Genomic DNA, 13,699 nt, shown 5'->3' with positions numbered 1-13,699 from the left:
AAATGTAGAAACAATAAATGCTGGAAAGTGTTGGTGAGAAGGGAGCCCTCCTGCATGTTGGTGGGAATGTAAATTGATACAATCATTATGGAGGACAGTATGGAGGTTCCTTAAAAAATTAAAACTACCATATGACCCAGCAATCCCACTATTGGGCATATACCCTGAGAAAATCATAATTCAAAAAGAGTCAGGTACCACAATGTTCATTGCAGCACTATTTCCAATAGCCAGGACATGGAACCAACCTAAATGTCCATTGACAGATAAATGGATAAATAAGATGTGGCACATATATACAATGGAATATTACTCAGCCATAAAAGGAAACGCAATTGAGTTATTTGTAGTTAGGTGGATGGACCTAGAAACTGTTATACAGAGTGAAGTAAGTCAGAAATAGGAAAACAAATACCATATGCTAACGCATATATATGGAACCTAAAAAAAAAAAAAAGGTTCTTTTGAATGTAGGGGCAGGACAGGAATAAAGACACAGATGTAGAGAATGGACTTGAGGACACGGGGAGGGGGAAGTGTAAGCTGGGACGAAGTGAGAGAGTTTCATGGACATATATACACTGCCAAATATAAAATAGCTAGTGGGAAGCAGCAGCATAGCACAGGGAGATCAGCTTAGTGCTTTGCAACGAAGTAGAGGGGTGGTATAGGGAGCGTGAGAGGGAGGCTCAAGAGGGAGGGGATATGGGGATATATGTGTGCATATGGCTGATTCACTTTGTTGTACAACAGAAACTAACACAGTATTGTGAAGTAATTTTACTCCAATAAAGATGTATTTAAAAAAAACACAACCACATCGACCTCATCCTTTTGAGAGAAACCTCTTTATGTTCTAAACTGATGATAAGCCACAGTTAAAAAAAAAAAAGTACATGAGTCCCCCTAATTGTCTTCACTAAGTCTAAAGAACAAAATAGCCTATGCTACATACCTACTGTCACTGTTGTCCCCCCAACACTATTCAGAGTTTTATCTACCGTTTCTTTCCTCCCCGTGTTACATGCTAGGAGAGAGAATTTTAAAAGTAGTGGTTGAATCGTCTGATGTTCTTTAATTGCAACAGTTATACTCCCTAGTTACACATTACAGTAACCTGGAAAGCCTTGAAAATTTACTTATTCCAGGTGCCATTAAATCATATTTTCTGGTGTTGGGGAGACAAGACGCCCCAAACAAAGTAAAATAGTTTATATATAATATGAGGTGATTAATATGTTAAAATGCAAAGCAAAAGTGAGTTCATAGAAGGTAGTGATTATTGTTAGCTGTTAGTTTTAAAAGAACATAGGTGGAGATGGGGCTTGAGTTAGAACATTCAAATAATATCCTAGGTGGAGGCCTAAGGAGAGAGCTTGATGGAAGGAAAAATTATGAACTATGCCTGAGTCTCCAAATGAACTCAAATTGGTTGGGGAAGAGTGATGAGACAAGCCTGGATAGTTTCAATATTCATTTGGGAAGCAATGGAAATTGATATTATATAACCGAGTAAAACCAGACGATGGAGGTGACTGAATAGAAGGCTGAGGGTTCATCCTGTGGTTAAAATGGTTTTCATCAGAGAGGAAGGGAATGGGATTAGAGAGAGAGAACAGCATCCAAAGCTCTTGGGGGTCTTGAGGGTGCCCAGTTATAGTCCTGCTGTTTTCTGCAGCAGGTTTGATGATTTGGAGCTATCACTCTTCTCTCGATACATATCTTTCTCATTGCTCATTACCTAATGCTCATATCCCTGATACCCAGATTGTATGTGCAACTATTGGAATATGTTTTCATTTATGGAATATGTCTCTGGTATTATTCATTGTATATCTCCTAACAGCTACTCACAAAATTTAAGTAGTTTCACAATGGTAATGAGCTCTACTCTAGTTACATAGTCTTGGATAAATCACCTAACCCCTTCAGTCTTGTTTTTTTCATTTATGCAACAAAGAGACAAGTCTAGGCATTTTCTAATCTTATGTATAGAACTACATCACATACATTTCTTATGGTTATTCTCAGCCATACAAAGGATAAGGCTTGTAACTGGGACTGTTTTGCCCCCACTAGGTTTGGGCACACTATTATTTAAATAAAGAAGTGTACATCTTTCATTTTTTCTGATCAATTCAAATAAAAATAACATGTTTGACAAGAAGGAAATAATATTGATCTTATTTATTTTTGTTCTTTAGAACTGATGAATGAAGGCAAATAATACAATTGTAGGCTAATAAACTCTACTGACATAAATATTTGAGACCAGGAAATCATCAGATTCCATGTCATTTATACATAAAGTTTACAGAGCAAATAGTTAATATTTAAAAGATTTTAATATATACTCCAAATGGACAATTTAGGAGTACATAATTATATAACATCGATTCTGTTAGATATGTGAAAGTATATATTTTTGTTTTCCGTAAAATAGTTTCATGCTTATAAAAGTCACCCTAAGTCAACGTGGGACAAAGAGAACAACATACAGTAGAAATAAACCAAGTAGTAAATAGGTTATAAGTAAGGAAAATATTATAAAGCATACACTGTTGACACAAAAGAAAAAAAAATTCACTTTTCTATTACTTAAAGGTAATTCACAATCATTTCCAGGAATTCTGTGAGAATTTAAGGCCATTTGTTCTAAAGATATGTTTTAATTTAGACACAACTGTCATTCTTGTCACAAAACTGCAATTCTCATAAAAACTGTACATGCAAAAACTCTTTACAATTAATTGTGGATAGGCAGATAAGTATAGGAGTGGGTTATTACACAAATGTGTTATGCACTAAGTCACATGGTTGTGTATATTTAACTGGGAATTTCACAAAAAACTTCCAGCCTGTGCACCCTGCGTGGCAACTTGGAAAGGAATTCAAATCAAGAGAGCCAGTATCCCTTTGACTTAAAATATCTAGACAAGGTAGAATGAAATAGAAAGTTTAAAACATCTGCTACATGGTTCACAGTCAAATATTCTGGATTTTAGTCTTTCTACATAGTATTGTAATATAAAGATGCTACTTTTTACACAAAGTATTTTCTGTGCATTTACAGTTCACGATGTTTGACTTTTATTATTTCTACTTAGCATTACAAAACATAAACAAATTGCAGTCTAAATTTAGAACCCAAACTTCATGAAAAACGCATGTTCTTTCAAAATACACATCTGCTAAGTGTAAACTCCCATACTTAGCAAATGGCACAGAGGAACTGATTACTAAGCAGATGCAGCTTCATAAGACAATTCAGTTACTGAGAAATATGAAAGTATCTTTACCTTCCCTTGCTTGCAATAGCATTTCTCCAGACATTCAAAGAGATATTGCTCTTGTGATTACAGCTATTGCAATTTAGAAGACAAAGGATTCAATATTCAAAACTTGTATTCTTAAGAACAGTTATAAAAGTATTGGAATTTAAAAAGTAGTAACATGTAAACATTGATATAGAGAGACTGCTTTCCTATATACATAGCAGTCAAGGACAATATTTGAGTTAAAAACACAGGTTGTGCTTTTTCCCAACAGTACATTGGAAATTAGCTGTTTCTGTTCAGAAAACATTTAAAGATTCAGAGAAGACATCCATATTTTGCTTCAAGCATTTAAGTAATTTTTCTGTTGCTCATGCAACAACCACATTTACAGTTTTGGTTTAGGAAGATAATAAATTTTGGATCCAAGAAAGCATACAAACCAATACTGCTGAAACCAAACTGAGAAAAGTATCTCATTCCCTGGTTCCTTATAGAGCACCAGGAGAAAAGCATGGACTCAGCAGTTCTAACTGAAGTGTAGTTACATTAGCATTTTGGAGCACAGTCATATTTGAGTATGTAACACATGTGTAGGTGGGGTGTACGGGGGAGGTGCAGGTGATGGCTTGATTCCTCTGGTCCTCATGTAGGAGAGAAACTGCTCTGGGATCTCCGCTAGGACATCTTTAGCTAATCTAGCCATGCTGAGTATGTGGTTTCCGCTTCTGTCAATATAATCCCTGAATGGCACAAACTAAATCAGAGGTGAAAGAAAGTTATTTAACAGACCTTAGCATGCTACTTAAATAAATTTAAAAAAATAGACACAAAAACCAACATATGTAAACATTTGGTTGTAGGAGAATCAGAGAAGCCTGGAGTAATGGTGAGATGCATGATAATAACTATGCATTTTAAAGATATTTGATTTATTACAAATAACTCTAACAGTGACCACAACTTTCTAATATATACTTTATCTAAAAAGGGATGTAATCTTTATTTATGTTTTTCCCCACAATAACTCTTGTCTCTGGGTCCTGATACACCCATCATGTTGCTACATGTATTCTGCAGTTTTGAGTTCGACGCCTAATTGGATGGAGCATTATCCTCTTCAGGGCTCAATTTCTTGTCAAATGGAATTAATGCATGCTTAATTAAGCTTTCAATGTAGAAGTATTACTAAAATCAGGGTTAAAAATAATGTATATTGTTAGAGTCCTAAACACATGTAAAGTATTTTTAATTATATTACTAGACCATCAAATCACATGGACAATGAATATAAAATTTACACAGTTCACATTAGTAGGTACCCAAAATATTCAGTACATTGAATCATGCCCCAAATGTTTGTTTTTTATATCTGTTATTTGGAAAGGAAAAAAAATAAACAACCAAAAACCCTCAGTATAAGATTTTGGTATACTTCTCATTGAAATATCACCAAATATCAATATTCTTATTTTTACATTACATAAAAATGATTGTTCTATCTTTATATAAACAATCATGTGAGAATACTTATCACTGAATACTCTGGCAATAGATTGCCTGATTCCATTCTCATTTATAATGGTTACTTAATAAACACTGTGCTGTTTGTGGGCATTAGTTCAATTTCCCCTTACAGACATCATGATTCTTGAAAACAACTGGGAATGATTGTAACTGTTAATGTGATAGTTTGGGGACACAGTAATTTTAGGTCTTAGACAAAAGGCACAGTGAAGAAGACATTTCAGGAGGTTGAACAATTTTCAAATATAATATTTTAAAGTTTATATTAAATCATCTTTTCCTCCACAGAAACAGTGTTCACACTCTCATCTCATACTGTAATGTAACTTTTAAAAATATATTTTGAAAAATTTACTTTTGATTTAAGCAGTTACTCAAGATGTGCCTTCAGAAAATTAACTTTTATTAGGAAGCAGACTTTAAACCACTTAGGTTGCGACAGATAAAGCAGGTTAAAGTGTAAAGAAATCAAATAGCAAATGAAATACGATTTATGCAGTGAAAGCAGTCTCTTTTAAGGAAGAGCAGAAAAGTACTCCTTTCTTTTTAAAATAAGGCACTTTATAGACAGAAGCATACACATATGACCATAATTTTACCCTGTCTTGATACCAGGTGGAAAACTCAGCACAAATTTTAGAAAAGTGTGATAGAAAGGTGACAAATCTCTCTCTTACCATAAAGGTAGCTAAGTAAGGGTAAGAAAAAAACTAACAGAGTGAATATAATATTCAGCTGAGAAGAGAAATAGGAGGATATGAACATTTGTGAAGTCATATTATCTGACTTGGACAAGACCTGACAAAGAGGTGCAAACAAAGTTAGGTTTATTTTTCTCTCTGAAACTATAATTAGAAAGGTAAGAAAATAAGAATCAACATAGTGAGGGATTAATAAGAAAAAGATCTCTAATTTCAGCTATAGCTTATTTCATTCTTATTTTAAAAGGCATAGTATTTTTTAAAAATTTAGTAATATGGTTAGTATGTACATAATTACCTTTTAAAAATTTTATTTATTTTTTAACATCTTTATTGGAGTATAATTTCTTTACAATGGTGTGTTAACTTCTGCTTTATAACAAAGTTAATCAGCTATACATATACATAATTATCTTTTAAACTATTTGTTAGGAGATCAGTTTTTGAAGAATCTGTAGCTAATACCTACATTTCAGGGAAATGGCGACGCTCTAGCAGATAGTTGATACTTTTCTAGGAAAGAGGAATATTATACCTGCTGTGTTTTTCCTTTACCTCAACTTTGCTCTTATATTTACTCTTATTTTGGTCTTTACTCTTCTCTTAGACCATGGTAATTAAATTCAATTATCTTTTTACTCCCTATTCTCAGAAACTCTGGAATTAGAATTCCCAGGTTCAGATGCTGGTTCTGCTGCTTATTAGCTGTGTGGTCTTGGTATTCTCTCTGACTCAGTTTCCTTTTCTATAAAATGAGGATAATAATGATAATGCCTACTTCATTAGGTTGCTGTATTAAATAAGTCAACACATAAGTGCATAAAATAGTGTTCAACTCATAATATGTATAGTATGATAGTCATTATTATTACTATTCATTAATTTATAAATTATATGCAATATAAATATGAGACTTTTCTTTCTAGTCTTTTGTTTACATTCATATCAAACTTTAAATATTTTTACCAATTTTTTATCTCTTTCAAACTCAGGTACCAGTATTATAATCTAAAACTGTAATTCCTGACCTTTTTGTTCTTTTAAAACACCTGTTGTTTCACCTTTCCAGCAAATGCTATAGGATGTGCTAAATTTTTTATTGAAGTAAATATAAATTCATTTTTAAGAATGTTATGATACTCTGGAATGTCAAAACTAAGATTCATAATCACTGTTCTCATAATGCATACACTTCTACTCATCTTTAAAACATGTTAATAAACAATGGGTAAGAAAGAAATCTTAGTTTTCAGCCAAGGAGGGAAGTATATATCACATTTAACTTACGTTTGCTAAATGCGGGCACAGATTCTGATATGTCCCTTGAGTATTAAGGAACCTTGCCCCTGGGATAAGCGTAACTGTTATAGCAAGTGATATTATCAACAGGAGCATCTCTTATCCCACATGTGTGTTGGGAGCAGAGATAAAGATGTTGAGAATCTTCTACTCACTAACCTAAATTATCTAATCCTTTTCCAAAGGAATATTCATCTCTTCAGTCAAGTCATGAGGTACTTCCCTAAGTGAGAGATGAAAATGACAAGTGTCTCTCTTTCCTTTACTTCTTATTAATGTTAAACCTTACACTTTAGATGACAAAAATATATTCTCTTTCTTTTTGGACTATTGCTGATATCCTTCTACAGTAACAATTTTCTATTCAACTTCTCAGACCTCTCTGTTTATTGTCCCTTTTAATCACTAATTTCTGATCACTGTACCTTGGGACCTCCTGTTCAAAATAACACTCACACATTTGTGAATGTATGTTGATCATTGACTATTACCACAAATTAACTTGGTAATTTGTGTAACCCTTAAACTGTTCAGGTTAGAGGAACAAATCAATTTTTACTTTGCACTCATTTATCCCATTCATATGAAGAATACAAATAAATGCATTCTGTTCAGTTGAAATATACCATTTCCTTGACACGCTACATCTTTCTTTTAGCATCTATCCTGTACAAGGAAAATGTTCTATGTGGTTGCTCTAACAGCTAGCTTTGCCTATTTGCGAAAAAAGTTTGAATGAGTTTGGGCAAATGAGCTTTTAGTTGTGGTTCTACTCAATCTTATTTGATTGTTCCTACTTTGCAGAGCTCCATAAGTGATTTTCAAGTCTAAGCCTTCAAGGTACTTATTCTCCTTTTAATGTAAGATATGATTTAAATATAATTTTTAAGGGAATGATAGGCTGGACAGCAGCTGAATGCAGCCAGGAGAAATGATATTGCATTATATACAATGGCCAATCCACAGCACAAGCAAGCACACAAACATATGGAAAGCCTTTACATATATTGATTTAAGAAAATAATTCATTAAAGTTTTAGAATAACAACCATAGAATCTCTTCCTGAATACTGTTTATATTACAGTCATATGAGAGTGAATATTGAGGCAGTGAACATAATCACACATAAGACTGACTACAGTGTCATATGTCAAGGTACAGCTACTATGAAACAGTGACATAAAAATGCCTTCCCACTGGACTATGCCAACATACTAATAATAATTGAAACTGATATTAATACATTTATTGAGCAACTGGTAGGTGAGAGGCCTTCTCTGCTAAGTGATTTAGTACAATATCTCATTCAGTTTCTTACAAAGCAAAAAGGTAAGAGAGCCTAAATAGACCCTATTTTCTGATATTATTTTAGCCAGCAGTGTTCATAGCATTGATTATGATGGCTTAGATATTTCCTGGTGGTAGGAAGATTGACAATATTATTCTTGGTGTGCCCTTGAAACCCCAATATTATAAATATTCAAGAATATTTCTATTCTTAAAAATAACTCATTTAAAAAATATTTTAGTGAATGGTAGGACCAGGAAACCTGCAATGGTGGAAGGTTTTAAAATTTCATTCAAGGTAAGAGAAAAAATGCTAATTCTTGAACACAATGTGATATATAAATGTTAACCCTGGGAACTATTTTTTCTTTTTTTTTTGCGGTATGCGGGCCTCTCACTGTTGTGGCCTCTCCCATTATGGAGCACAGGCTCTGGATGCGCAGGCTCAGCGGCCATGGCTCACGAGCCTAGCCACTGCAGCATGTGGGATCTTCCGGACCGGGGCACGAACCCGTGTCCCCTGCATTGGCAGGCGGACTCTCAACCACTGTGCCACCAGGGAAGCCCAGTGGGAACTATTTTTAATAGACCAATCACCATTTAGGAACTTTTTCATGAAATTAGAAAAGGGTGCATCAGATATCCTTAACTAAATATAGACATGTAAGTCAAGGTGTCACTGTCATTCAGGAGGCTACTAATTCTCTGGGAAGATTTTAGTTTCCTGTTCAGTATCTGTGAGATCTCGTGACTCTTTCAGTTCAACTTTACATGGTAGAATCCCTTGAGTGTTTAGCTATATTCTCAGGTGTCTTCAAAATCTTTGGTGATCTCAGTGTCACTTAATGGTGATAGATTAGTCTCAAGATTTTGACTTTCAATGAGAGGAAATATATAATTATATATATATATATATACATATATGTGTGTGTGTGTGTGTGTGTGTTTATGTATCTTATACTGATAAGTAACAAAGTATTTTCATGTCTGTTACTTCCTCTGAGACTCACCACATCATGGAAAGAGCAAAGATAAAAGAATGGAGAGTCTGGAGGTAACGAATGAAAGGCTCAAGGGAGACTTACTGACTTGTTCAAGATCATAGATCTGAGTCTTATCTCACTGTTCTGTCCAATGTAGCATATCCAATTAGAGATGAAATACTTTCATGATCAAGGGAATTTTTGTTTTATAAATAAAATAACCAACAACTGTTGGTTGTCCCTAACATAACATGTTAATCCTCTTAAAGTAAATCTTAATGATGTGAGCAATCTTAACTACCTTCTAAGGGAGAGAGTAATACCAGTTTCCCTTAAGCATCATTTAAATGATACTATGAGATATGAAGCTGTCTCTTTTAACTTTGAAAAAATACATTACAACGGCAAAATAATACATTTTACAGGACTTCAAATTCATTCTTCCATGCAGTAATTTGATTTTTTGGTTACTGTGAACTAGACATTATGGAGAGATTTTTAGAAAAGTGTAATTACTCAGACATAATTATGCTAATCAGCGTAAGGTGAATAATCGTGTGTCTACTTAAAAAAAACAAAACATTGTGGGATTCTTAAATAGATGAACACATCACCATGTTCCCTTTCTCAGCTGCTTTTAAACGAATTATTCATGTGTGCGTGCTTTTTATGCTACCAAGAACATTAGGTTAAAATGTTAACATTTTAATGTTAATATTTAAACATTAGGTTTAAATCATATTTAATTATCTTCTTAAAAAACTGTTATACAGATGTTTCTATTTTAAAACTTAATTCTCCTGACTGATGAAGAAGAATGCTTTTTTATCTTTGTCAAGATTAATCTTTATAATATATTTATAGATTATTTTACATTATTCTCCCTCTCTAATTTTTAAAATTATTTTTGTTGTATTTTACTGAGTTCTATTTCAGTAATGTAATATATTTTATATATACTATCTGATAAAATCTTTAAACAATGCCAGAACACTGAAATTTGGAAAGCTTATCCAAGTTATCACAGTGGACAATCCAGGATTTGAAGCAAATTCTCTTGGATTCCAAATTAGATTATTTTAATGACTGTATTATGGGTGAATATATATGTTATTATTTAGGAGATAATATTGAATTCCATTGTTTGCTCCTTTAAGCGCTCAAATTGTACTGAGACCTTTCCTTTCCATTTAGTTTTCCCTTCACAGCCTTTTTTTGCTTCTGACTTCCTAAAAAATATGAAGACTCTAAAGTATGCAGAAACTTAGTTGATTTAATTCCTTTGTTTCAATTATAAATTTTAACTGCCTTTTTTCTTTCTATTCGCTCCCAGAATAGTAGGCTTTAGTTAAGTACTTTTCTTGATTCTAATAGAATTATGAATCATATATATGTCTATATATCTATATAGAGAGATATATAATCTATTATTATGTTATATTTTATTATAGTATTATACATATTATGTTACCATGTATTATATTATTATTTATATATTTTATATAATATTTATATATAATTATAATATCTATTTTTCCACTTTTCTAACCATAACCTATGGGAGAAATAGAACAAAATCTACATTTTTGGTTTGTTTCTACTAAGTTTACTTACACTGAATATGTATCAGCTGTCTTAAAGTATATTTAATCCTTATTGAGGTCTAAGTAATAAATAGATAAGCATCATTAAAAGCCTGTTATGTTTCTAGCTTTTAATTTTACTAAAGATCTCAGTGATATTTTCTGGTAATAATAAAGTAGGAAAAGATACTTATTAACAATTCTATTTTATATATGGTGAACATGAAGTACGGGTGAAAGTAATTTGGTGCTTATTCTAGGCCATTATTTAACATGCATTTTATAGAGAATGAACTGTGTAAATTAAACAGAACCTGAGACGCTTGATTTCAATTTAAACTCTTCATTTACAAATCAGAGCTGACATGGGCTCTTCACAATGAACAAAATAAATAATTTTCATTAAATTTCTTACCTGCACAATGTCCCTTTCAGCATATTTTCCTCTGGAGGAAACTCTTACATCATCTCCATCCAATTCAACCATTGCTTGAAAATAAAATAGGATCATTTATTCAGTGCATTTTAGCTAAATACTATAACAAATGTAGGCAATAATGAAATCAAGATGTATGAAGTAGCAATATATCCTATGTCAAAGGCAGAAAGCTTGTTGATTCTTTCATCTCCTTGGTGATTTCTTCCACAAAAATTAACTGAGTGCAAATTTTACAAGCGGAGAAACCAAGCTAAGACCTCATGTGACCCTTTGAAAGATGAGGAGAGCCTGTGCAGTGTAGAAGCATTTAGGTACATCTCCCCTTTCTATAGATCCTTAACTCTGGATTACATGCTTACATGACTGATTCAGCAAGTGATGCTAATTCATTCAATTTTAATTTTTTCTTTCTAACTTAAGAAACTAGGCACTAATCATTATAGAACTTCCAATAACAATTTGAACTTTACTCTCTTTGAGTAAAAAAAGCTATATAATCATATTGTCTGTAATCTTTTTATGAATAGATTTAAAAACAAAAAGCCATTTTCTCTGTTCTTATAGTGATTGGGTAAAGAATGAAATTTCTGAAGTATGATTTTTTTTGTTGATTAAAAATAATTTCAACATTACATAGGTCAACTGGTATTTGGGAATGCTGTGATATAACGGAACAGCTGGTATACAATAATGTTACGCTGCAATTAAGAACATTTTCCAGAGTTTAATGTTTCAGTGAGAATTCTCTAAATAACTAATTACATGAGGAATACGAATTTGTACTTAAAGTATATTCTCATACTAATAATCCATTTTGTATGCACATGATATTCACCAGACTCCAGAGAGCTACTTGCAATTATGTTTGCTTTGTCGCCTTCTAAAATATATTAGAATACAATCCTCACCTTTTCACTATTTTCCTCAGTGCTTGGATAATGCATTTGGGTTAAAGATATTTTACTCTTTTTTCCTATTTTATTTTTTTTTGATTGAGGTACAATTGACAAATAACATTATATTATTTTTAGCTATACAACATAATGATTTCCTACTTGTATATATTGTGAAATGATCACCACAATAAGTCTAGTTGACCATACATAATTAAAAAATTTTTTCTTCTGATGAGAACTTTTAAGATCTATTCTCTTAGCAACCTTCATATATGCAATACAGTATTAACTATACTAACCACACTGTACATTACATTCGTGTGACATACTTATTTTAAAACTGGACTTTTGTACCTTTTGACTTCCTTCACCCATTTCACCCACCTCCAATGCTGGCAAGCCTCTGGCAACCACCAATCTGTTCTCTATATCTATAAGCTTGTTTTTTTTAAAAAAAAACAGGTTTTAAGTTTGACTTTTCTACACATGTTCAGGAATCAATGTCTGGGCTGAAACATTGCAAGTACACATAACTGCTAGTGAGCCATCGTCCAATAATCTCCTTAGATATATATGTCATAATTTAGTAACATGTAAATTACCAATAACAAGGTAATTAACTTATTCAAAATACAAAAGAAATATTTTTTTCTCTCCTACTTATTAGGGATTTAAATAGGAAAATTCATTATACTCAGATATTTTCAAGTTAATTCCTTTTTTTGGTCTAAGTTTGTTTTCAAAATTTTCATATTACTTTGAGACATAAATGTACACTGATTGTGACATGCCAGCAATTGGAGAATCTTCTCCTTTATTATCTAATTTGCTAATAACTCCTAACAATTACCCTATACTCACTCTAAAATGGGAAACAAAAATTAGATGATAATCTGGCCCTCATCTTCTACAATCCTCTACAATCTCCATTGGCCTTTGTAAGTGTTTTACTTCAAATAAATAAAGTGACAGTTATTCAGGCAATAGTGTAATAGAATGATATCCTATAAAATATCTCCCACTTTTCAGTATGTCCTTTGAGTTAAAAGGCTATGAGTAGCAGAATTGGAGCTACACTTTTGAGAACAAGGAGAAAAGAAATGGCATATAAGTGGTGGAAGGGAAATGTTCACCCTTCAGTTTCTCAGATCATCTAGTCCTCAAGGAGCCTGAAACTGTAATCAGAGGTTCCCCATCAGTACCCGTCTCTGGAAAAAAGATGTATAAGATACAGACCTGTATTTCTTTCTAGCCTTGGGAGACAAAATCATGTTAGAATCCCTTATAGTTCTCTCCCTTTCCTAACTTGTATCAAAGCAGTTAACCAGATGCTACTTTAATTTGACTTTTTGCCTTTTAAGGATAAAGAAATCCTGCTTTGAGAAATTATACAGAAAGTTTTAAATTGTTCTCATTGAAATAAAGAAACAAGACATTTAAATACTCATGAATCTAGTAGTTTATTTATATTTCCTCTACCTTCAAATAATGAATGGCAAAATGCTGCATTTCTTGCCTGTGCAAACCTCCTGGTTAAGTTACGTGTAGATGTTGGATTTATGTGGTTAACTGATAAAATCTGCAAGTTTTATTTCAGTCTTTATGTCAATTTATGCGTGCTATTTAAACTTACTTATCGTAGATTTGGAAGTGCCTAGAAAAACGCTCTTCTGATAGGATAGCAGCAACTTGAATATAAGTCAGAAAT

The 13,699-nt window shown here is 32.6% G+C and overlaps 1 protein-coding gene across 1 annotated transcript in view; it reads right to left on the bottom strand.

Annotated features, from left to right (window-relative positions):
• Positions 1-2,160: 2,160 nt before the first annotated feature.
• The window catches only part of CPNE8 (copine 8), a 302,127-nt gene continuing 290,588 nt past the window's right edge, over positions 2,161-13,699 (bottom strand). The window contains exons 18-19 of the mRNA XM_007459917.1: positions 11,072-11,145; positions 2,161-4,032 (exon numbers count right to left, since the gene is read on the bottom strand). Of these exons, the coding sequence (XP_007459979.1) occupies positions 3,844-4,032; positions 11,072-11,145 (263 nt within the window). The 3' untranslated portion in view covers positions 2,161-3,843. The remainder of the gene's footprint in view (positions 4,033-11,071; positions 11,146-13,699) is intronic.

Source organism: Lipotes vexillifer, unplaced genomic scaffold, assembly GCF_000442215.2.
Source record: "Lipotes vexillifer unplaced genomic scaffold, Lipotes_vexillifer_v1.1 scaffold2018, whole genome shotgun sequence".
NCBI classification, from domain to species: domain Eukaryota; kingdom Metazoa; phylum Chordata; class Mammalia; order Artiodactyla; family Lipotidae; genus Lipotes; species Lipotes vexillifer.
The sequence above is the reverse complement of the archived record's forward strand: the minus strand, read 5'-3'. Positions and strand labels throughout refer to the sequence as shown.